The following is a 26,649-nucleotide window of genomic DNA, read 5'->3' as shown; positions in this document are numbered from 1 at the left end:
ATTGATCCATGCTCAGGTAAGCCAGTGGCCCTGGACCTTTCAGGTTCAAGAGTCCACCTTAGCTGTACAAAGACTTTGTGCTGAGGAGGGAGAGAGGGAGAAGAGTTTATTTCTTAAGACCCTGGGCTAAGCAATGAGGATTTGGGATGCTGCAGGCCCTCATAGCAATAGCACAAATCCCCTGAGCACTGGACAGGCCTTATGAGAATGTGGTGGAGGAAAGGTTATGCTGGCAGAAGAGGATCCAGGGGAGTTAACATCTATTAGATGGACAATTTAAGCTTAGGGGTCATGAGCTTTCCCACAGTGGTGGCAGTGGGAATCCAGTAAGATGTTTTGAATGGAACTTAGAAACGAACTGGATATTAATGAGGAGTAAGAGTCAAAAGTCACACTCACATTTTATGCTTGGAAGGATGGTACTGCCACTAGTAGAGATAAGGAAATAAGGTGTTCAAGAGGGCATAGGTAATGATTATAGATGCAAGGCTAGAACTTGGATGACAGGTAAAGACTGGAAATACAAATTGGGAATCCTGAGCATTAAGGATTAGGAATGGAGACCTAGCTGCAGAGAGGGAACAGAAAAGGCACAGGAATGAGGATTAAATTTGGGGAGCAGCCACCAGCCCTAGGATAAGTAGAGGGAGACATAAACAGAAGAGCAGAGGACAAAAATGAGTCGGGAGGAGGGGAATTGGCTCAACATAATGTCTGGAAAGCCCAGGAGGTGAGAAGGTGGCTGTATCATGAAACATGGCTGGGACACCTGGAACCAGATGACCTCCTCTCCTCTAAGAAGGAGGAAGCAAAATTACCTGTGGGTGATTGGGAGTGTGGAAGATGTGTGTTAGGCAATGTTAGTCAATAGCTAAGTTGTCGGGGATGTTCTCTGTAGTTGGAATTCCCTGCCTGGACAGGTGCATTTGAGAAAAGATGAACCAGACAGCTTACTCAGTTTCCCAAATGTCAAATTACTGGTGTCCTTAGGTGATACATCCAAAGCTCTTTGCAAATTCAGGGAGCAGGGAAATATTGCTTTTGACGGATAAAATCACAGGAATTTTTATGGAGAAGGTGGTGTGTGTGGTAGGTGGGGTTTTACACTTAGGCCTTTTACCTATTTAGAATGTATGTCTGCATTTGGTGTGAAGTAGTAGTCCACTTATATTTTCTTCCAAATAGGCATTTGTATCAAAACCACTTATGAAATGATTCATTCTTTTCCAGTTAAACAGATCTGCCCCCTTTAAATTACCATATATTCTGAGAGCTGTTCCTGGAGTCCCACTGTTCTATTCCACCCACTATTTGTCTCTACGTATCCAAGTACCATGTTGATTTGATTACAGTGGCTTTATAGTATATTCTGAGATTTGATGAGGCAAGTCAGTCTCACTGTTCTTCTTTTTCATATATTTTCTAAGCTAGTAACCAACATTTATTCTTCCAATTAATTCAATCACTTAAACATATAAAGAAGAAAAACTTGTTTGAGCAATCTAATTGTAATTGCATCAGATTTAGATGTTCTTTTGGGAGAATTTGATACTAAATCTTTCCAATCAAGAACCTATTTGCATTCTCATTTCATTTTATATATTTCAATAAGATTTTATCATTTTCATCATACAGATTTGTCTCTTTCTTGTTAAATATATTTCTAAATATTCTATAATATGTTGTAATTTGCTATTTCTAGATTTGAATTAATAGAATAGAGAAAAGCTCTTGGTTTTGCATCTCTGTCTTCAATATGGCCATCTTAGTAAATTCTCATACTTAACTTTAGTTTTCCCCCCAGATTCCTGGGGTACCTTTGTATAGTTAGCTGATGTTAGTTGAAAAAGTTTTGGTGTTTTGCCCTTTAGGATTATATTTACTGTAGGCTTTTATTAGTGGTATTTATTACTAATTTAAATGTTTTCTTTCTATTCCTGTTTTACTTAGGATTTTTTATTAGTTACAGCTGCAATACATTATCAGATGCTTTTCAGCAACTGTTGCTATATGATTTTTCTTCCAAGTTGTTGACATAACAAGTTAATACATTTCCTCAATGTGTATGAAACACCACAGCATTCCTGAAACAGTCCTACTTTGGATGTATGGTTGGATTCTATTTGCTGGTATTTTACACAGAATTTTCACATTACATTTCATAAGTAATATTCGTCTATACTTTTTTCATTTTTTCTTTTTCTTTTGAGATGGGGTCTCACTTTGTCACCCACACTGGAGTGCAGTGGCATGATCTTGGCTCACTGCAGCCTCAGCCTCACTGGTCTCGAGCAATCCTCCCATCTCAGCCTCCTGAGTAGCTGGAACTACAGGCGTATGCCACCATGCCTGGCTAATTTTTTGTACTGTTTTGTAGAAATGTGGTTTTGCTGGTCTCAAACTCCTGGGCTCAAGCGATCTGCCTACCTTAGCCTACCAAAGTGCTAGGATTAAAGGTGTGAGCTGCCAATACCCAGTTACATACTTTTTTCAATAACCTCTTTGCCAAATTTCAGTCTTGAATGTACACTAGTTTCATAAAAAGAATAACACTGGAAATAACTATTCTTTTAAGATTACATAAAACTTAGGCCTGAAACTGTTTGGTCTTCATATGTTTTTTAGCATCTACTTTTAATTATTTATTTTAATTGATAAATAAAATTTTATACATTTATGGTGTATAACATGATGTTTTGAAATATGTATACACAGTAGAATGGTTGAATCGAGCGAATTAACATATATATTACCTCACATAGCTTACCAATTTTGTGGTGAGAGCACTTAAATCTTCTCTTAGCAATTTTGAGAATAAAATTTTGAGAATAAATTTTGGTATTAACTATAGTCACCATGTTGTACAGTAGATCTTTTGAGCTTATTTCTCCTAATTGAAATTTTATATCCATTGTGGCTTCCCCTTTTTTCAATGGTAAATAGCTAAACTCATTAGTTTTCATATGAGTTTAGCTGATGACTGATCTATTTATTGACAATTTCCCGTTCTTTTTGATTCAGTGTTAGCAAGTTATATTTTTCTGGGAAAGCATCTCTATCTGCTGGGTTTTCTTTGCTTCCCCGTGTGTGTGTGTGTGTGTGTGTGTGTGTGTGTGTGTGTGTGTGTGTGTGTATCTGCTTTAGGGTTATGTGAAATAATCTTTTATGTATCTTGTAATTTTTACTATAATTGTGGTTTTGCCACTTTTCTTTTTTCTCCTTTTTACTTATGTGAAGAGTTTATTTTGTCTGTCTAAAGGACCAGTTTTTAATTCTGTCTACATTTTACATTTCTATTTCATTGATTTGAGCTTTTATCTTATATTAATTTCCTTTTCCTAGCTTCCTTTGATTTCTTTGTGGTGTGGGTTTTTTTATTTTTTATTTTTTAAGGATGTGTATTTTATTCTGTAAATTTTTATCTTTAATGATGAAGACATACGAGACTGCTTCATTAAGTTTCCTTCAAGTGCAGCTTCATCATGGCTGATACGTTTTGATGTAAAATATCTCCCTTTTCATTGCTCTTTAGTTTGTAATTTTCTTAATTCCTTTTGATCCAAGGTTATCTAGGAAACCTTGTTTCTTATTTCTGAGTTCTTGAAACAGCATATGTACTAGTATTTTCTTAATTTCTTCCTTTCATAAACAGCTGACATTCAGGGGCTCATGATCCGTGAGAAATAATCAGTTTTTTCTAAAGTAGAGAGATTAGCTGTATTGGTTGTTAACCTGTGAAGCTTTATCACAATAAAGAGAGATTTTCTTTGAAGAATTGTAACTAGCTGGGGCCTGCTTTTACAGATCTCCTCCAGGTAAAGCATCATAATTAGGCAGTTATATTTTTTTCCGACCTTTGCTAAAAGGATCTATCAACTCTTCTTAAAGCTATCATCTTTCCAACTAATTTTTTTTTTAACTTTCAGAAAATAATGGATTCTATGTATAGCAATAAATTTGGAGATAGTTTTCTTTTAATTAAGTAAATTACGTAAGTAGTATAGCATATAGAAGATGATTCATATGGAAAAAAAGGCTTTTTTATAGGCAGTAATATCTGTTTCATGTGTTTTGAAGTCAAAAGTGTAAAAATACTCAAATCCTTTTTTCCTCACAGACGGAGTATGCAAGGTTTGAGAATGGCCGATTCGTATACCGAATAAACCGCTCCCCAATGTGTGAATATATGATCAACTTCATCCACAAGCTCAAACACTTACCAGAGAAATATATGATGAACAGTGTTTTGGAAAACTTCACAATTTTATTGGTAATGGTTTTGTCTCTTTCCTGTGTGGGCAGATACTGCCATGAGGCTTGACAGAAGTGAGGAAGGTGGTCCTGCGAGGTGCTGGGCCTGTGCTGAGGGAACTGACCAGGCTGTTGGATTGGGCTCCTGGTGGTCAGTCAGCAGTTGAATTTGCAGCATCCATAGGGAAAACTTGGGCTTGAGTCTGTAGAAGAGAAGGGGTTTTGTGTGGCTGGGGTTTCTGAGGTTCACAGAACTGGAATTCAGTTGGGTAATAAAAAGTGATGTGTTTTTATCTCTGGCTGCAGAGTAGAAAGGCCTAGAGAACTTTTAAAAATCCAGATACTCAGGCTGTATCGTAGATCAATTAAATCAGCATCTCTGAGAATGGGACCCAGGCATGTGTATTTTTTTAAGTTCCACAGGTAATTTCAACGTTAGCCAAGTTTTAGTCTCAACAGCAACATGGTATGCAAATCAGGCAAAAGCTGAGTTGGTAGGTTTGTACCTCAGACATACCTTGACACATTCCATGATGGACTTCCAAGGCCTTCTAAGAAGTTACATGCATTAAGGCAAGAAAATATAAGCTCTCAGTACCAGAAGAAATATAGATTAGAATAGAATGCATGGAATCAATGACCAGGAGGAGGAAAATGTTCTTCATAGGCTAAAAAGTCTGGCTAGGCTGAGTGCAGTGGCTTATGCCTCTAATCTCAACACTTTGGGTGGCCAAGGTGGGAGGATCCCCCGAGCCCAGGAGTTCGAGACCAGCCTGGGTGACATAGTGACACCCCATCTCAAAACAGACGAAACAAACTTAATGGGCAGCTAAAGGAAAGGGAAAATAGTGCTCAAGGTCCATAATGGGAAAACTCACCAGTGCCCCTGGATGGTTCTGTGTTTTCCCCTAATACTTAACTTTAAAACAAATTTCTTCTGGGAGCTTTATTTGGGGACTTCGGAAGTTATTAGGAACAGTGTCATGTGCAAAACAGAAAATATTCAGTAATGGGTTTCATAAGACTCACTTAAAAAAATAACATTACTTGATTAAAGAGAAAATGCCAAAACAAAACTTGATGGAAACAATCTTAGCAAAAGAGGGGCAACAAGGCTATACTGTGACCAGATACTCCTCTGAAAGCCTACTTTATTCCTTTTTGTTACTAGGATTAAGAAGAATACATAGAGCAGGAATTCTTTACTTGGTGTTTTTGGTTCCATTGGGACAGTGGCTTTCAATCAGCAGTGTTCTTTTTTTTTTTAAAGGCTCTTTCCCAATTTCCCAAAACCCTAGTTTATACCTTTTGCCTATTTCTGTGGTGTAAATATGCTCTCCATGGGCAATTTGAAGTTCCTGATAGCTATTCAACTCATCAGATTTCTTAATATTTAACAATAACTTTTATGAGCCAGTAGGAGCCAGCTTCTATACACCATTGTTAAAAAAAACAAAAAGTAAGTAACATTTAAAAATAAAAAACCCTGTGCATATTAGATTCATCCAGGAAGCTTTAAAACATCTAAGGCCTAGGCCCCACCCCAGATGAATAAAATGAATCCCTGGAGATGGGGCCCAGCATCCTGGTTTTTGTTTATTTTTAAAGCTCTGCATGTAGTTGTAGTGTGCAACCAGGTAGAGACCCATTGCTGTAAGGGATTGGGAAATGAGCCGCAAGGACTCTCAGAGTTCAGAGACACATGATTGGCATACAACTACCAAACAGATAATTTTGTATATAATTTTTGTTTGTATCAAGAAGAGAATCTTAATGGATTCTCAGATGTGCCCATGTCCCTCTAAAACGTAGAAGCCAGCACTCAGGGGAAGTTTGGAATACATGCTCTTCAATAACATTGATCAGTATTCCTTTGGTGAAAATGGCCCTTTGGTGAAAATAGAGCAGTTCAAGGTTTGCAAGTCTGGCAGGTAGTAGGTGCTTGCCATATAGGTGCTCCCTGTTGCTATCTAAAAATAGATGCATCACTTTAGCAGTCAGATGAGTAGAAGGTGAGTGTGGCATATGTTGAGGATCTCAGGTAGCCTCAGGAATTAACCAAAACCCTGAGTGAATGGCTTCCCTGCCTCTCTTGGGGGGAGTCTTAACTGTTTATTAAAAATCACTTCTGATTCTGTTTATGCATGCTAAGGATGCATGTCCTCAGTCCCTAAAACTCTACCTCAGAGAGCACAGCTAAGATAAATGTGGCCTGGAAAAGTGTTAAAGCCCCTGTTACCCATAGAACCTGACTACAGTTGTGCACTGCATAGCAGCGTGAAGAACAGACTGCATGTATGATAGTGCTCCCATAAGATTATAATGGAGCTAAAAAATTCCTGTCACCTAGTGATGATGCAGCTATTATATAATATAGCACAATTATTTTAAAAAATAAATTTAGCTTAGCCCTAAGTGTACAGTACAAACGTTTACAGTAGTGTACAGTAATGCCCTAGGCCTTCTCATTCACTCATCACTTACTGACTCGCCTAGAGCAAATTTCAGGCCTGTAAGCTCCATTCGTGGTAAATGCCCTATATAGGTGAACTACTTTTTACCTTTTGTACCATATTTTTCTGTACTTTATGTGTAGGTATGTTTAGATACAAAAATACTTACCATTGTGTTGTAATAGCCTACAGTAATCAGTACAGTAACATGCTATACAGATTTGTAACCTAGGAGCAATAGGCTATACCATATAGCCTAGGTGTGTAGTAGGCTGTACTATCTAGGTCTGAGTAGGTACACTCTATGCTGTTGGTTCGCATGACAAAACCACCTGATTACACATTAGAAAGTGTCCTCATTGTTAAACAACTCGTCACTATATATCATTAATGCTCTCTTGGAACATATGACTTCAACCAATACAGCCATCCAGATAACTTAGCAGGTTAATTTCAAAATGTGTCATTAAGCAACTAAATAAATTCCTTTAATATGGAGAATTAATAGCTATCAATAAATATATGTTAGATAATAGTTTAGTTGTAGAAAAACTGAAATTAAGCCAGCGCTCTTGGATTATAAAAATAAAATAATCTAATTGATGAACAGGAGAAATTGTACCTTATATAAAATGACATAGTATTTGCAGATAACTTATACAAATCATCTCTTATACTTTAAATCATCTCTAGATTACTTATAATACCAAATGCAATGTAAATGCTATATAAATAGTTGTTTTATCTAAAATTTTATTCTTTTATTGTTACATTATCTTTATTATGTCTTTTTTCCTTCCCAAGTGTTTTCAGTCTGATACTGATTGGATCTGCAAGTGTGGAATCGCAGATAGGAAGGGCCAACTGTATTCTTTTATAGAAAGCTTGCAAGAAGTTTACATAGATTGTAGAAGTGCCAGGTGCTGTGCTAGACCCTTTGTAAATGTTATGTAAATCTCACTTTCAGACTATGAGGTCATTTTTATTCTCATTTTATGGATGAAGAATGTCAGGCCACCCCAAGGTCACAGAGCCAGTGATAGAAATAAATTAAGACTTGAATGGATAGAAAAGACTTTGCAAGGTATCTTATGGTCATGAAATGAAAAGACTTGAGTTTAAGACTTTATGGCCTTGGTCACTTAATCTTCAGACATCAGTTTCACCTTCATGTATAAACAGAACACTCAAGTCTGCACTTTCTACCTCAAAGGTTATCATTGAAATATTTTAATTCAGCTAAGCTATGACAGATGGTACCGCCTTCTGGGATACAATGCAAATAAAACCCAGTACTTGTCATATAGTAATTCATGGTGCTTCAGGACGAAAGAGGCAGGTAAATAAACCATTGCAAGGAAATGATGGCTGTGGTGTACTCGTAAAACAGGTACCTCTCAAGTGCAGAGTGATGAGGTAGGGATTCTCAGGGATGTTGCCTCGATGGATAAGCAGACATCTTTCTGATTGCTAAGAATAGGGGTATCCCATGGGTGCATACTTAGGTGCCAGGGCTGGGGTGCTGTGGTGAATTAGGCAGGTGGGCTGCCATCCTGGGGTCTGATGCAGGAGGCAGGCATGCATCAAGTCATCACAAAATAAATGAAAACTGTAGCTCTTGCTACCTGGCAGAGGGACACGGGGCATTTATAGAACAGGAGAATTTGACCTAGTTCAGGAGGAAGCTGAGTAAGGCTTCCTGAGGAAGAAACAATTGAGAACTATCTGCATGGTGAATATGCAACCATGACCAAACAAACCTCTTAGCTCCTTCCCTGTCAAAGAGCACCTACTCGTAGAGGTATTATAATATCGTATGAGACAATCTGTGTAAAGCGTTTGATACTGAGTAGATGGATAGTAAGCACTCAATATTTGTTGGCTATTCTGATGTGAATTTTCATTCATTCATCAATTATTTATTTACTCATTTATTTCTGAGGTAGAGTCTTGCTCTGTTGCCCAGGCTAAAGTGCAGTGGTGCAATCTCGGCTCACTGCAACCTCTGCCTCCCGGACTCAAGTGATTCTCCTGCCTCACCCTCCTGAGTAGCTGGGATTACAGGCTCCCAGCACTGTGCCCAGTCAATTTTTATATTTTCAGTAGAGATGGGGTTTCACTGTGTTGGCCAGGTGGGTCTCGAACTCCTGACCTCGTGATCCACCCACCTCAGGCTCCCAAAGGGCTGGGATTACAGGCGTGAGCCACCGCGCCCAGCCCAGCAGATATTTATTAAATGACTGTTGTGTGCCATGTCTTCAAACTAGTTGCTGGGAAACAGGGCCCCTGTTCCTTAGAAACTTATATTCCACTGGATGAGATGAACATTAGAAAAAAAATTGTTCACACCTATATGCATTTACCAACTGTATAGCATGCTGTGATGGGAAAATGAGATGTACTGCAAGACTTCATTCTTTAGGTCGGGACTGGAGGAAGCAAGGATGCCTTAAGGGCAAGGGAAACTAAACAGGGGAAGCAGCCTGATACTTAGAGGGAAATTAGGCCTATGACAAACTGGATGAGGCTCTCAAGTTCAGAATGTTTTCATTCAAACAATGCTTTGGTGTAATCAAGTACAAAAGTAACAGAGTCACTGAAGCGTTTGGTGTTGTTTGTGCTTGATTAGATTTGCTCTTAGAAAGTTCCTTCTGAGAATAGCATGGGGAATTGAGACCAGAGTGAGGACAGGAAGGAGTCAGGGTCTGTCTGGTGTGGAGGAAGCTGCAATGATTTGGGCTGGAGAACTCAAAATCTGAAGGAGAATTAGAGGGATTCAGGAGACTCGAGGGGAAACGCGAGTATTTCACAATACATTTTGAGAGATAAAGCCCGTGTCCATGGAAAGAATGTCATTCCACAGGATTCTCCCTATCCCACTGTTCCTTGATTCAGCAGATACTTTGCTGGGTCCAGGCACTGCTAGTTAATATGGTGGTGCGGGAGGCACTCCTGCAGTTTCTGTCTGTTATTGGCTATTGTGAAACAAGATTTAGCGCAAGTTTAAGACTAGGATGGGAAAAAGTAGATTTTAAATGTTCTCATCACAAAGAAGTATATGAAGTGCTTGGTATGTCAGTTAACCTGATGTAATCATTCTGTAATGTATATACATCTATCATCACATTGTAGCCCATAAATACATGTACTGCAAGACTTTATTCTTTTAAGTAGGGACTGGAATTATTACTTGTCAATTTAAAAATTCAAATAAAAAATAATACAATTTGTGTTAGAGGACATAGAGCGAGGCTGAGCAAATCTCTGTTGGACTTAAGACTCGTTCTTCTCCAATTAAGTCATAGTCATCCATAGTCCATACAGATGGAATATGTTTTCATCCGTGTAGTATTACACTTACATACCTTTTTTTATTTTAACAGGTGGTAACAAACAGGGATACACAAGAAACTCTCCTCTGCATGGCCTGTGTGTTTGAAGTTTCAAATAGTGAACACGGAGCACAACATCATATTTACAGGCTTGTAAAGGACTGAACATGGTTATTTATATATATAGATATCTGTATATACACACACACATATGTACACACACACACTCTCTCTCCATTATCGAACGACTGACTGTAAACCTCACCACACAGGGTGGTGCCCTGGCCCCGAGGTCACCCTGACTTTTCTAAATCTTGTTTGAGTGAAGTCATTTTTTCATGTGTTCATACTATCATTGTAGCTGTGAAGTTCTGGTACAGTTGTAAAAAGAGAAATTGAGTTGTTTCTATATGTTCTTCAGATGTGCAGCCCACAATTCCTCGGGAAAGGTGAACCTGAACAACCCAAGTCTTTCTCTGCAGAGCCCTGTTTCTAATTGTGGTAGAAAATATTGAGACAGAGCATTTGCCATGGGACATTTACAGCCTTTATACAAATGTATTTAGTTCTCTTTTTTCCAACATAAAATTCTTGTTTTAAGATACAAGTAAAATTAATCTTTAAATATAAATGTAAATTAGTACACAAAACTAAGAATCTTTAGACTTATCTTTGTAACTAATTAGGGTGGAAGTTATGAAAGAATGTAATTCACTAAATTATTTTTTAAATGAAACCTTTTTTTTCTTTTTGAAACCAAATGTTAAACTATAGCCTTAAGAAATGCTTGGTAGAAGTGTCCTAATGAGACAAATTTGTACTTTTTTCCTCAAGGTTAACACTAATCTCCTAATCCATTAAACTCTTGAACAGGTATTACAAAGGAAGAAAACTTCACCCCTTATCCTTAACATATATAGTATATTTAAAAAATATAAAATTGTATTGTACTAATGCGATGATTATTTAATGAGAAAGAAAAGATGGCTCTTTTTGCAATAAGTAGATACATACTGAAAAAATCTAAACTTACAATGTTTATAGTCTTGTTTGTGCAGTTATATTTTATATGGACAACCAAATTTTTTATTAAGATGAGTAAATATTTGAACCACTGAATTTTAATAACAAAATTTTTAAATTGGCGTGAATACTGAATACTGCACTGTGAGATGCAAAGTATACAGAATCCTGTGGCTGGGAGAAAATTTCATCAAACAGACAAGTAAAAGGCTCGTCAGTTTTAGCGTCTCTGCTCCCCAGAAAATTGTAAGCATCCTCACCAGCCTGTGGATACATTCTTTATTTCTAATGACCCAATATGCATATTAACCTGCTATAACTAGAGCTATATGTGTATGTATGTGTATACATAAACACAAATGCACATATAGAGTTACTCAACACATTTAGTGAACACTTGTTTAGTGTCATTCAGTTTGCTAGGTGCTGATACATATGTTTATCTTAATGTGTCTGTAGACTTAGATACATCCTCTCGAAGCACATCCATTTCCTTAGCCTCTCTCAGCAAGTTACAGTTCTTGTTTGGCTTAGGTTTAAGAGGCCCAGCTACCCATCTCTGACCTTTTCAAATAGGCTCATTTAGGAGATTCTCTTGCCAGGAGAGATTCAACTTTCCGGTCTAAGAATTCCAGAGCATTGCCTAGGCAGAGTTGGTTTGATGTGGCCAGATGTTTTGAGTTATTTCCCATAAGTGTTTCACTGGGAGAGAACAGGGAGTACTCCTCCACCTTCCCAAAGAAATATGCTTTTATAAGTGGTGGGAACATGTGCACACAATAGAACATGAAACAAGTTTTTTAACTTGTAAAATTTGTCAAGATTTTTCCACCAAGCTAGAAAATAAACTTAGTTCTACCACATCCAATTAACTTAACCCCCTTCCCTGTCTCAACACCTGCTTTGACCCTGCTTGTATTAATACATCAGTCAGCATCTCGTGGTTCCAAACATGAGGGTGTGGCTGGCTTGTGGGAGACAGTAAAACACTGACATCTCCCAAATGCATCCCTGGTCATTGGGAAGACAAGAGGAGAAAGTGCAAAACTGTCCCCATTTGGAATGCCCATTCCTTCTAGAAACCAGTTGGACAGTGCTACTCTGCCCTTCATAAAGAGACTACTGTTGGTTCCCTGATTCCAGGCTGGCTTGTGAAGGATTGTGCCAGGTGTCCCCTTTCACGGTGGCCACATTTACAATGACTTCTGTTGAACACCCCTCTTGGGGATGTTTCTTTTGCTCTTATTTCCTGCATCTTTCCTTAAGGGAAGCCCCATCCTCTCCCAGGACCAGGAGTATTATGACCAGGCGAGCACAAATGGCTAAAAGCCAACCTATCCTAGAACTTCAGTGGGAGAGATATCTGTTTCATATTCTACCCAGGAATGGGACTTTTCATTGCAGCCAGGAGGGCTCTTGGGATTTACTTTCCAAAGCACAAAAATACTGGGACCCAGGAAGACCAGCTAGAGGACAACTCTCTTGGCGCAGAGACGAACACAGCCCAGTCTGCTGACCTAACAGGGTCAGCGGGGCCCCCGGGTGCTTCACCACCTGCATCCTCTTGCTCAGAATGCCCTTGCAGTTGAGTTTTCTGGGTTTCTATGGTTGACCTTGAGGTTTACTCCTTGCTCTTACAACATTTCTAAAGATTTTTAAAAGTTTACTTCCTGTCTTGTTCTTCTAAAGCCTTCTCCAGAACAGATGTTTTCCCTATCTTAACCACTGGTCCAGTCACCCCAGTGGGCTTCTCTTTGTCTCTCTCAGATTAAACCTTTGGGTGAGATTGGCATCACAACATCTAATCTGAGTCTGTCTTTTGTCCTTCATTCTGTATGGCAGTCTCCCTTTGTTTATAAAAGCTTTCTAAAGCATACTAAAGAAGCCTTCGCAGAGCCCTGTCTCACTTCTCTTCCAGATGCTCTATCCCCTCGAGACCCTCTGGTGCCAGGCTTGCTTCATGGCCATCTTGTGCTTTCTTTCACTGCAGAGTTTAGAGGCCAGTTTTCCACTGCCTAAACAGGGAGGAGCTGCAGAATGGGGCTCTGGTCTGTGGGCGTTCATTTCCATCACAGAGAGAGGCTGAGAATAAAACAAGGACTTCTTCACACATGTCCTAGAACCTCAGAATGCCCAAGCTACCTGAGACTAGGGTTTCTCAACCTTGACACCATTGACATTTTGGACTCGGTAATTCTTTGTTCTGCAGAGCTGTCCTTTGCACTGTAGGAGATTTACTAATATCCCTGGTCTTTACCCAGTAGTACCACTAACACCTCTTCCCCACCCAGCATGTCTTCAGACATTGCCAAATATCTCATCAGGTACAAAATGATCCCCAGTCAAGACCTGTTGCCTAAGATGTTACAGGTCACAATGACCACATTTGAAATTGTTTTCCCTTCCATTTTACCCCGTGAAAGCATCTCTCCTAGAGCCTTGCAAGAGGCAGGTAGGACTATTAAGTGACATTGTGTCCATATTTCTTTCTGTTTCAAAACTTTTGTTTCACAACAATTTCTCTCGCTACAAGTATTCTTTCACTCAGCACTGGGGAAGTTGGGGACAGCTGGTCACCATCATCCCTTTAATCACCTCACACCTGTTTAAAGAGTGTTTCTGATTTGACCTTCATCGTTAGTTTACTGGGGTTAAAAAAAAAAAAAGGTCTCAGCAATTTTCATTATTTCTCATGGATCTCATTATCAAACCTTTACTTATTTCAGCATATTTCCTCTGGGCTTCTTCTAGTTTCTGCCTTACAATCAATGCTGTTTTGTAAATTTATTGAAACCACTGGAACATTTCACCTCTAGAGATGGAGGATGGAGGGATTGGTCCCAGAAGAGGGCTTAGAGAAATTTTCTCTCTTGAGCTGAAAGCACAGTCTACTCTCCTTCATTTTGTCAATGAGAAAGTTGAGGCCCAGAGGGGAGGTGACATGTTTAGAGTCACCCAGCTGGTTAGTGACAGAAAAAGGGTGAGACTTGTCTAGGGTTCCTGCCAGTTTGATCCTTGGCCTCTCCTGGGGGCGGCTGCTTTTCTTTGCTGCTCTAAGCTTAAACAATCCCTCAGAATGTGTGGACAGGTCAGCTTAGAAGAGACGGGGAGATTGAGGCTCTCCCTGTGCCAGAGCACAGCCTCACAGGATGCTGCTTCCCACACTCAAGTGTCCTGTCTGACCGTTGCTATCTGAGGCATCCACAAGCAGGTAGGAGAGCTGGTGAGCCCTTTTACTTCCTGAGAACAATTCCCCAGCCACAGGCTCTGAGTCAAATTTCTATTTGGTAAGCATCCTAGCAGCAAAGTCCTGCACTCAGACCAGCCAAAAAACAGCCCCCGTTCCAAGTACTTGGTGTCAAAAGTCCCCGAATGACTTTTAAACCCAGGTCTTCTTAAGGTTTCAGTACTGTGGTGGCTTTAGCAGTTGTTTTTGTGCAACTATAAATTATTTAAATCATATGAGATGACAGTCAATTTTACAAACCAGGTACATATTGATTTGTATAATTTTGTATATGCTCTGGTACACTATACCTGAACTAACGAAGGGTAGAACTAATTCTGTTTGTCGGTGTTCACACCTGTGACAGGAGGATATGTCTGCATTGCTTATTTCTTTATGTTGGTGTTTCTGTGGCAAAGCCCTGCACATGGCATTTCTGAAAAGCCTTAAATCTTTAAGATGTTGCATGTAGGGTATGCAGTGCAAAAGGCTGCCTCGAAACTGTGAGCCCTTTTGTAAGCTGGAAGCATTTCTCTTACTACTGTTACTTTTGTAGGAAGTTTTCAATTCAGAGCTGCCAAAGCGTTCCCGTAAGCAGTGCCTTAGTAATACCTTAGTCATGCCGCCAGCCTTTTCTTACACCGATTCCTAATGTTCATTTTTACTAATTGGCCCAATATCGGAAACAAAACAAGCAAAATTGTCTTCATTTTGTTTTGTAAGCCCATTTTTTTCTCCAGTTCTATAGGAAACTGACTAGTTGGTCTAAAATCTGAAACTGGACACAAGTCAGTTCTTTCACCACACTCTCAAATGTATATACCAAAACAAAAGGTTGCAACTTCATAGTTTACTATGAAAAGCAAATTGTACTTTTTAATGTTGCCTTTTAAATTCATGACCAAATACTTAGCTATTTGTGAATCTTCTGCACTCTAGCATGAAAGTGCCTTTGGTTTGAGATTCCAGCTTAGAAAAGTGCTGCCATAATAACGATAATTTGTAGAGAGACCAAAAATATTTTGAGATCACCATAATGCCTTTGGTTTACCGGGATGAGTAACCAACCACAGGCCTCTGTTCACAAGAGCACGACGTGGTCCCCGCCTGCTGCTAGTCTGTCTGCCAGTAGGGGCCTTCCAACATCCATAGCACACTGCAGCGGAAGGACCCCAGAAACTATTGTGTTTGTGTGTGCCGATGACCCAGTGTGTCATTTCACCTCGTCACCCAGCCCTGCGTCCGGATGAGGGGACTTCCGCACAAACGACAGAATCTTGGCCGGTGGACAGATATTACAGCTTTCTCCTCCTCCTTGTGTTCGTGTTCAGTCTCTGTGGAGACTTTCTTTTCCATTCAAATGACAGTGCGCACTTATCTGGTTTACACAATGATACCATTTTGAAAGTTGGAAGCCTCAAACTGAGACGACAGTGCAGAACAAAACAAAAGTGAGTTAGGGTCGTTACAATTGAAGTGTTCTTCTTAGGGCAAACATGTTGACTCCAAGTAGTGTGTATGAATGTGCTACGAGGAACTTCCAAAGAGCACCATTCACAATTTGGCATTTTCAAAGCATGTTCCAGCCCTCAAAGGGGCAACTCTTTAAAGTCCTTGTTGGCTTTTATCCAAACCTTGTAGAAATTGGGAAAGCTGATAGAGGTAAGAAAGATGAGTGAAAAGGACAAGAAGGCCAAACACCAGCCAAAAAGAAGCCAGGAAAAAAAGATTTTTCTTTGCTAATATAGATGTAAAAATAACATCAGACATCTTTGAAAATTAGCCTCGAAACTCTTCATACACATGTTCTGTGTGTCTCTACCTGGTGTCTTTAAGAATATCCTCTCTGGGCTCTGAAATTTTAGGAGTGATTCGTATCCACTCCAAGTTGTGAGTATTTATAGAAATTTGTGCAAACAAACAAAAACTATCAAACGAAAAGAAAATGTACTCAACCTAAGTTATAGTTAGCTGCTGGAATTCTCAACTCCTCCCTGCCAGCACTGTACCACAGTGTGGAAGAAATTAGTCAAATGCTTGTTTTCCTGCTTCTCTTTTCAACTGTTACTGTGCTTTGACAGTAGTTTTCTCTCTTAAAGTCATTGCTTATATTGTTAAGAATGAAGGTTTGTGTTTTAAATTTATTGCATTGCAAAGGGTAGTTTCACTGAAGTCATGCACCGTTAAATAAGATGAAATATTTGTATTTATTGTCCTACTTCCTAAGCCGTAACTTCTTTTACTCTGTGAATTTGCATTGAGTCACTCATGCTACACTACATCGCTTTAGTATTTGAGATGGCATTTATGTTTCCTCTCGTTTATCATGAAATGGGGTCAGATTCCATCAGATTCCACCTCTGTCAGGTGGACTCTCTTGTCTGCCTTCCATGATGAGATTTTTTCTCCTTCCCCTTTCTCTAAGAGAGGCTGACAGATCTAGGTGTCAATCAGTTGGAAACCAGTCTCTGATTTTTTTTTTTCATTAGTCATTTTCTGTCATTAGTTTCACTGTGTAAATTAGATATCAACTGCACTTCTTAAAAAAAAAAATACATCTCCCTATTACCTCCTTGAAAGATTTACTTCTGTAGGCCTTTTTCAATAGGCTCATGACTGCAGACAAGAAAAAAAAAAAAAGTAAAAAACAGTACGTGCCTGAAAATGACAAAAAAAAAAAAATTGTAACATTTAAAAAAGAAACCTGAATAGCCTTTAATTCTTTAATAATACACTTAAATTTTATGTAAATCTGTTTTTGCCACGTGTGTTTGTTCACATTCTAAGTGACTTAATGGGATTCTCACGGTCTGTGTCTTCGTGTCACGTGTATAAAATGGGCTTGTGACGTAAGCGTTTCATCTGGTCAGTGGTTCCTTTGATATTGTACTGCTGCTGGGAGTGGGCTGTGGAACCTGCCTTCGGGTAACTGGGTTCCTCATGGGTAGATTGGAGAGATGGGGGTGGGCATGGGCAAATTCTCACACATGTTTTCTTAACCTATTTGCAGAAACTTTCAAAAGGCATTTGATTAAACCTCTTGGCAGTACAGTATTCTTGTATTTGTTAACGTCTGTGTTTAGGTACTGGTACCTTTTTGTTTTAAAATGTTCTAAGTGTTGGCTTTAAAGTGAATTTATCTTTAGTATGATAGTTATATGAAAATTATAGGATTTGTGTGCAGAGAATTTTTTTATAAAGTGCTTTGTAAAAAAAAAAAAAATGTATTCTAGCTTTTGCGGTACATATGTGTGATAACTTTAATACCCATGACAGTTAAGTGCAATTATTTCATCACTCTAAAATGCTATTTTGTGTCAGTTCCTGCAGGTGTTTTCATGTCTTTGCAAAGTGACACATTTTGATGCCTTCTTGATAAAGTGGTAGACATTTTGTAGCTTTCTAGAAACTTTGTATTCATACGGTATCAATGAAAAATAAAGAAAATGAAAGTGTGGGTCACCTTTTTTATCTGCCAGAGTGTATGTTGTTAGGAATGAAATGTGCTTTATGTATTTTGAGTGATGATATGAAGGACAGAGTAAAGGAGGTTGCAGCTTTCATCCTTTTGAAGGTGTCCACCAAACTTGATAATTGGAACTTTAGGTGTTATATCTAACAGGGTTTCTTAAAAAATACCCACAAGTCAATCAGTCCCCCTGCCTATCTCACTCTTTAGTGCTTCATTAAAATTGACATAAGTTTTGCAGAATGGCTTGTCTGTGGATCCCAGACTTACCCTGAGAAGCCAAGTCCCATGGGCCTCAGCACACCAGCCCAACCACTGAGTGTTTTTTGTTGCTGTTAACCCAACTTGTTGGGCACATGCCAGGAATGAGGGGTAGAGCAGAGGATGGGGTACAGAGATGGCTGTACATCTCTGTACAGCATGGCTCTTTCCTACACAGTACTTAAATTCTCAGGAGTTGGATTGCACATTGAGCAGTAACTCCTCCCGACCCCTGTCCTCAGCATCACCATGGGGTTCATGATTCAAGGGTATGCAGCACGGGTGCCTAACAAAACTTTGGATTCCCCAAGTGTTTACTGTATGCTGGACTCTGTGCCAAGTGTGTTGGTACAATGTATATATACATTGTACTTTAAAATTCTCGCTATAGTTCCAATGACATCATTCCCCCAAACTGAGGCCCAGAAAGGAAAGGATAGCTTATTAAAAGTCATGACTAGTATGTTATGGAGCCTTAAAGAAGGTCACTCTGATAGTTCAGCCTGCACTCTTGGCCCCTGCATCTTGGCTCACTGCACTGTGGAAGCAGCTCAAGACTAGAGGAGAAATCTGGCTTGGGGGCAAAGAACTTTCTTAAACAATGATTATCTTGGACTTCTGACAGTGAGACCCAAATGTACCTTGGGATCCTTCATTTATGTGAACTAGATCTCAGAGGGTCTTGCTTCTCCTTATTTCCTTGAAGTCTGAGGCAAAGCCTGCCTGAAATCCCAAGAAGCATGCTCTGGAGGGGAACATGAACAGAGAAATAACTTGCCTGCCCCTTTGAAAAGGGATGATTTTCAGCAAGCCACCATTTGAGAGGAATGCCATGGTCCAGTGAATTGCTCAGAGCAGAGGGAAGGAAATGATATAGCATTTTGTTGAAGTCCTATGCCAAGCATCTTCACCATTTTCTTTAACCCAAATACTCTTGAAAAGAGGAATCATTTCTAATTTTTCCATAAGGAAATTGAAGCCTTAGAGATGGTAGAGGCCCTTGTTAAGGTCATACAAGCTGGTAAGTGGCAAGAATTTAGAGGTGAAAGCACCTCCTTCCTTGCAGTTCTGGTGCAGCTGCTCATGACACCTTTCTACCTCCTCCCCTAAAACAGGGTACTTTAATACCTCAAAAACATCCTTTGTTAGTGCCTAGGATTCCAGTCACCTTGAGTTCAGCAAAGAGAGTGACCCGTTAGGTAAAACAACATCATTGAGTAAAGAGACTAGAGGAGCAAACAGGAAGGTTCTGGTATGATCAAGGAACAAGCAACTTTGCTGGAAACCCCTCGTATTCCTGCCGTATTGCTTCCCGGGTGGCTAATATGTTCCAGCGGTACTATTGAATTTGCTTCCTGCCCGTATTGGCTTCCGGGGTACTAATATGTCCAGGTACCATTGAATTCTCCTGCGCCGTATTGCTTCCGGGTACTAATATAAATAGCTGCTACTTATTGGAAGCCATATAGTTATAAAGTAATCAGTGTGAGCAACTGGTAAAATTCCAATAATGTGTAAGCCTCTGGGGTGTTAGTGGGTAAAATTGCCTTCAAAGCCTCCCTTGTCCTGTGTGATGTGCCATAACGCCCCATACACCTGATTTTAAGTAGGTTATCACAAGTAGCAGATAGGCTGCTGATTACCTGACTGCATCTTTTCAGCAAATATTTTCCCACTGCTTAGGTTTCCAAGAAGCTCAGGTTTTTAATTTGTGCCCTGTGCTATTAATAACGAACTAACTAAAATATAAAGGCACAGAATGAAAGAATGAAAAATGTATACTATTAAAACACCAAAATAAAGCTGATGTAGCCATATTAACCTCAAACTAGTATAGCTCAAGGCAAAAATTACTACTAGAGTTAATGAAGATTACTTCAAGAAGACACAGGTTTCAGCTGACCAGGAAGAATAAAGATGTTAAACTTGTAGGCACCTACTAACATAGCTTCAAATTATATAAAGCAAAATTTGACAAATGACCATAGTGGGAGTTTTCTAAACTCATTCAGTTACTTACAGATAAAGCAGACCCCAGAAATGTAAGAGAGAATTTGAACAGCATAATTTAATGTGCTGTTCTAATACAAAATACAAAGTAATGAACCCTGAAATTGGAGACTACATTATTTTCAAGTGCATACAGAATTGTTATGAAAATTGATCATGTCCAAGGCCAAAGGCCAGGAAACTATGGCCCATGGGCCAAATCTTGCCCATTGCCTATTTTTGTAAATGAAGTTTTCTTGGAACACAGCCATTTGTTTACTTATTGTCTGTGGCTGCTTTCACATGACAATGGCACAGTGGATTTTTTGCAGAAAGATCCTATAACTCACAAAACCTAAAATAGTTACTATCTGTACCTTTACAGAAAAAAGTTTCCAAATCCCATCTTAAGCCAAAAGCAAGGTTCTACATCCAGTAGTCCTAAAAGATACTCATGATTCCCTTTCTTCAGTGTATAGACACTGGCAAATGGTTAAAGATCCCTTTAATACCCTCATGTGGCATCCTAGTATCATTCTTCAAGTGCCCCAGCCTCTCCTTTGATCGTGGTCTGTGGGTCCAAGAATAGGCTTAGATCTTGAAAGGATGAGTGAGGAATGGTGATGATATATATATATTTATATATATAAACATATATATATATATATATGTTTGCTGCAGCAGCTGACAGCTAACATCTCACCTGATCTTAATATTTTATTACTAGAACAGTCAAGCTGCCCATCTACCTTATCCCTATCTTGCCATCTCCACAGATCCCTGTGGGATTGCATCCTTGGTTGCCATTCCCTGCTACCTATTATGGTAATAACTGTCTTGCCTCTGACAGCTAAGTGCTGTCACCTGGCCTCTGCTGTTCCAGACTCCTGTCGTCCATTCACACAAGGGAAACCTTTCAACTCTGTTCTTCAACTCTGTTTCCCAACAGCACAGCCCACTCACTAGTGCATTCACTCTGGTTTTAGTGAAGGAAATGTCTTTGGCACATAGGTAGTGGGTTTTCTGGTCAGAAATTAGAAATCTACCTCAGGAGCATTGCCACTTTGAACTTTCTGAGCCCTGCCTCTGTTCTGCAGGGCAGTTCCAGCATCTCCACCTCATTTACTGTAGACCATCATTCCCTCCAAACTTCAAGGAGCTATCCAGCAGCATGTTAGTATCAGCTTCAGGTTTCTGCTGGGATGTTAAATCCTGAATTGTAGAAGAGTATCCCACATACTGATAAACTATCCCTAATCTAGTCTAGTGTCGTGTACTCAAGATTCATTCCCAGGCATGTTCTCCCAATTCCTGCTGAGAAGAGTAGCCAAATCCTGCAGCTGTCTTGATGATGATCGCTCTCCTCCTGAAGCAAGGACCCAACTCCACAGTTGGACCATGCTGAGGCTTTACCCTAGTAACTGGTCTAGACGCAACAACAGGAGGTGGGGCAGGCCTTGGAGGAGGAAAGCACTTCATCTTGGGGGGCATTCATTTCATTTGAGGCCTTGACATGGTCTCCAAGCAAGGAAGCCTGTTATCCATCTGCAGGAGGGAGTGGACCACTAACTCAGAGGGATCAGACCACTAACTCAGAGGGATCAGAACTCAGAGGTTCAGAGTTCTCAGCATTTCTATCCAGATGTTCCCTCCCCATGTCTGGGGTCCCACTCCTTAACTATTAGTGCCTGACTTTAACAGGATTCTTGTGAGGGCTGTCAATTCAGTATTATTTGTAACTTCTAGCTTGGTTTTTAGCAGTCTGTCCTCTGGCTGCATGAGCTGAGGATCACTTTAAATGCCAGGGAATCCTTTGACACCATGCCCTAAGTTGAGCCTGATGTTGCCTTCCATCCTTGCACTGATTGCACTTAGCAACAACCAACCTATTCCACAATCTTTATAATTAACACCACCATCTCTGTCATTCTAGAGATTACATAAGTGAGTGTATCCCCTTCCTCATGGGCCCAATACTGCTTTACCACAGGTGGGAGTCTTAGCTTTGTGGTGCTACAACATACCAGGGGAGATAAACTGTCGTAGTTTAGATTCCCCCAAGAAGCAGACCCTAAAAAAGGACTCAAGTGTAAAGTTTATTTAGGAGCATTAATAGAAAATATCACTTTGTATAATAAAAGGTTACATTCATGAAGGTGAAATAATTTTAAATTGGTATGCACTTAAAACAATCACCATAAGGATATGAAAGAAAAATGAGCAACAAAAGAAAGTGCAATTCAAAATCATACATCACTCAGTAATTAATGAAGCAAGCAGACAAATACCAGGAAATATGTAGAAATTTTGAAGTACTGGAAATACATACATGTTTGTGTGCACTGTGTCTATACTATATCCCCAAATTATCAATATTTTCCAATCACATATGGAAAATATGAAAACCTTCTACTTGCAAATTAAGCAAGTCTCGATGTATTTCAAGGAATTGCTACAATACACACAGTATTCTCTGACCACAATGGATTTAAGATAGAAATCAGTATAAAAGGCATCTTTAGGAAAGCTCCATATATTTGAGAATTAATAAATAGATTTCTAATTAGTCATGGGAAAAAGTCATGGAAATTATTTAAAACTGTCAAGTCCTATTAAAATATGTGGAATGCAGCTAGAGCAGTATTTAGAGAGCATATAGGCAGACATGCCTCGAAATGTGCATATTAGAAAAGAGAGACTAAAATGAGTCATTCAATACATGAAGTTAATAACAAAAGGAACAACAACAAAAGGGAACTACTAAAGGTAAGAGCAGCCTCAGAAGTAGAAAACACAATAGAGATCAACAAAGTCAGCAGCTGGTTCTTCAAAAATACTCATAAGATATATGCAACCCTGGCAAGACTGAAAGATCAGAGAGAAGCAAAACGATAAGAATGAAAATATGAGCATTCCTACAGGTCATATAAAGATTAAAAGAAGTGTAATAACATAGGTAATACAAGTATACTATATAAACTTTATGCCAATAAATTTGTAAGTATAGATAAAAGTGAATTCTTTAAATACTATAACTTATGAAAATTGTCTCATGAAGATGTAGAAAAACTGAATAGTCTTAAAATCATTAAAGATAACAGTACTTCCCAATATTTCCACACAGAAAAACCCAGGCCTAGATGGTTTATAAGCTCTATCAAACTTTAAAGGAACAAAATTGTGGAATCTTACATAAAATAAATACTCCAGTGCATAGAACAAAGGAGACAATTTCGGTCTTAGTTTAGGTCTTCTAGAAAGCAGAGCCTGAGGCAACGATTAAGATGCTAATATTTGGCCAGGTGCAGTGGCTTATGACTGTAATCCCAGCACGTTGGGAGGCCAAGGTGGGCAGATCACTTGAGGTCAGGAGTTTGAGACCAGCCTGGCCAACGTGGTGAAACCCCATCTCTACTAAATATACAAAAATTAGCTGGGCGTGGTGGTGCTTGCCTGTAATCCCAGCTACTCAGGAGGCTGAGGCAGGAGAATCACTTGAAGCCGGGAGGTAGAAGTTGCAATGAACTGATATGACACCACTGCACTCCAGCCTGAATGACAGAGTGAGACTCCATCTTGAAAAAGATGCTAATATTTTATTTGGGAAATGCAAATTCAGCACAGTATGAATGAGAGAAAAGTAGAAACAAAGCAAGGGAAATCCAGTGAAATGTGGTGTGATGCATTACTATATTGACTACCACTTCATAGTAAGTCAAAATGGACATGTTATGTTACTCAGTATGTGAGATTCTTGGAATGTGGATGTTTTTGGAAAGGTTGCAAGGAGGAACAATATCTTGGAGTAGTCAGTGGAAGAGAGAAAAGGGCATAATCTTCCCGTCAGGTAAGCTCCCATCTCCCAGTTCTCATTGAGTAACATTTACCCAACACGGATATTACTGCCATTTCATCCGTGTTGCATCATCCCGACTTAGCAACTGTTCAGGAATTGAGATCCATGTACTATGATGGTGGTGTTTTATTAAAGTTCAAAAGTGAAGGGGAAACCTGGCATGTGTGGGGTGCCAACCAAGGGAAGGAAAGAGGGAGGCAGCTAAGGGAATCTGAGAAGGTACACAAAGTGTGTTTCCAAATATGCTTTCCCATTTATTTGATAAGGCTAAAATACCAACAAGGACAACATGAAAAAGGAAAATTATAGGTTAATCTTATGCATAATAGAAATTGACAAAATATTAGCAATTTAAGAGTAACAATGTAAAGCATAATGAATGATGGCAAAATGGGGTTCATTTTAAGAATGCAAGGTTAATTTAACATTAGAAAATCAACCCATGTAATTCACATTAAAAGATGAAAGAAAAATCATAGATCATTTCAATAGATGAAGACACATGCACCTGATAAAATTCAATGTCTGCTGTGGAATTAATATTTGTGTCCTTCCTTTCCCAGATTCATATGCTGAATCTCTAATTCCCAATGTGCTATTTGGAGGTGGAGTCTCTGGGAGGTAATTAAGGTTAGATGAGGTCATGGGGTCAGGGACCCTATGACAGGATTAGTGCCCTTATAAGAAGAAAAGGCTAGAGCCCTCCCTTTCTGTTCACCATATGAGGGTACGGCGAGAAGGAGACCATTTTCAAACTCAGAAAATGGTGCTCACAAGACACAGAATCTGTCAGCACCTTGATCCCAAATCTCTCAGCCTTCAGAATTGTGAGAGATAAATGTTGTTTATGTCCATTCATGATTTTTAAAAACTTCTTAGCAAATTAGGACTAAAAGAAACCTTTTTGAATGGATAAAGAGTATCTACTAAAAAAAATCAGCTTACAATAAAAGCATTTCTTTTGATGTTGCGAATGAGACAAGAATGCCTACATTAAGACATCTACTCAACATACCAAGGTTCTAAATAGTGTAGTAAGGCAAGAAAAAGAAATTACATAAAGATGGAAATTCAATCTGTCATTATTCTTAGATGATAAACTTATTTATGTAGAAAATCCAAATGTTAAAATGGGGCAGGGTGGGAGTAGCAATAAAGCGTAGATTTTTTTTCAGTTTTTCCTTTGTATATTTTTTATGATCAAAGATAAGTTGTCCTCTGTTTAAAATAACTTTTAGTAGTAATACAATGGTTTTTTCTAAACCTCATGGTAACCACAAAGCAAAAACCTGTAATAGATTGACTAAAAAACAACAAATTAAAACATACTACAATAGAAAATCACTTAACCACACAGGACAACAGTAAGAAAGGAAGAGAGGAGTTACAAAACAACTAGAAAACAAGTAACAAAATGGCAGTAGTAAGTCCTTCCCTATCAATAATAACATAAAAAGTAAATGGACTGGGGGGCGTGCCCAAGATGGCCAAATAGGAACAGCTCCGGCCTCCAGCTCCAAGCGTGAGTGACACAGAAGACGGGTGATTTCTGCATTTTCAACTGAGGTACTGGGTTCATCTCACTGGGGAGTGCCAGACAATCGGTGCTGGTCAGCTGGTGCAGCCCGACCAGCAAGAGCCGAAGCAGGGCGAGGCATTGCCTCACCTAGGAAGCACGCAGGGGAAGGGAATCCGTCTTCCTAGCCAAGGGAAACTGAGACACACAACACCTGGAAAACCGGGTAACTCCCACCCTAATACTGCGCTTTACCAAGGGTCTTAGCAAAGGGCACACCAGGAGATTATATCCCACACCTGGCCCGGAGGATCCCATGCCCATGAAGCCTCCCTCATTGCTAGCAGAGCAGTCTGAGATCTAACTGCAAGGTGGCAGCAAGGCTGGAGGAGGGGCACCTGCCATTGCTGAGTCTTAAGTGGGTAAACAAAGCCACTGGGAAGCTCGAGTTGGGTGGAGTCCACCACAGGTTAAGGAGGATGGCCTGCCTCTGTAGACTCCTCCTCTGGGCACAGGGCATAGCTAAACAAAAAGCAGAGAAACCTTGGTAGAGGTAAATGCCCCTGTCTGAAAGCTTTGAAGAGAGCAGTGGATCTCCCAGCATGGAGGTTGAGATCTGACAACTGACAGACTGCCTGCTCAAGTGGGTCGCTGACCCCTGAGTAGCCTAACTGGGAGACATCCCCCACTAGGTGCAGACCGACACCTCACACCTCACACAGCAGGGTACACCCCTGAGACAAATCTTCCAGAGCAAGAATCAGACAGTAACACTCGCTGTGCAGCAATATTCTATCTTCTGCAGCCTCTGCTGCTGATACCCAGGCAAGCAGGGTCTGGAGTGGACCTCAAGCAAACTCCAACAGACCTACAGCTGGGGGTCCTGACTGTTAGAAGGAAAACTAACAAACAGAAAGGACACCCACACCAAAACCCCATCAGTACGTCACCATCATCAAAGACCAAAGGCAGATAAAACCACAAAGATGGGGAAAAAGCAGTGCAAAAAAGCTGGAAATACAAAAAATCAGAGCGCATCTCCCCCTCCAAAATAATGCAGCTCATCGCTACCAACAGAACAAAGCTGGATGGAGAATGACTTTGATGAGTTGAGAGAAGAACACTGCAGTCAATCAAACTTCTCAGAGCTAAAGGAGGAACTACGTAACCAGTGCAAAGAAACTTAAAACCTTGAAAAAAGAATGGATGAATGGATAACTAGAATAATCAATGCAGAGAAGACCTTAAAAGAACTGATAGAGATGAAAACCAT

At 39.6% G+C, this 26,649-nt stretch overlaps 1 protein-coding gene across 8 annotated transcripts in view; it reads left to right on the top strand.

The window, feature by feature from the left end:
• The window catches only part of TEAD1 (TEA domain transcription factor 1), a 203,569-nt gene extending 185,822 nt beyond the window's left edge, over nucleotides 1-17,747 (top strand). For 6 of the 8 annotated variants that reach the window (XM_017881575.1, XM_017881574.1, XM_017881579.1 and 3 more), the window contains 2 exons: nucleotides 4,118-4,270; nucleotides 10,088-16,953. In XM_017881575.1, coding sequence (XP_017737064.1) covers nucleotides 4,118-4,270; nucleotides 10,088-10,201 — 267 coding nt within the window. In that variant the 3' untranslated portion in view covers nucleotides 10,202-16,953. Of the gene's footprint in view, nucleotides 1-4,117; nucleotides 4,271-10,087 lie in introns of all 8 variants that reach the window. The other 2 variants (XM_017881572.1, XM_017881578.1) reach the window with 1 other exon arrangement.
• The last annotated feature ends 8,902 nt before the right edge of the window (nucleotides 17,748-26,649 follow it).

The sequence above is a fragment of the Rhinopithecus bieti genome, unplaced genomic scaffold, assembly GCF_001698545.2.
Source record: "Rhinopithecus bieti isolate Rb0 unplaced genomic scaffold, ASM169854v2 scaffold_11944, whole genome shotgun sequence".
NCBI lineage: Eukaryota > Metazoa > Chordata > Mammalia > Primates > Cercopithecidae > Rhinopithecus > Rhinopithecus bieti.
The sequence above is the reverse complement of the archived record's forward strand: the minus strand, read 5'-3'. Positions and strand labels throughout refer to the sequence as shown.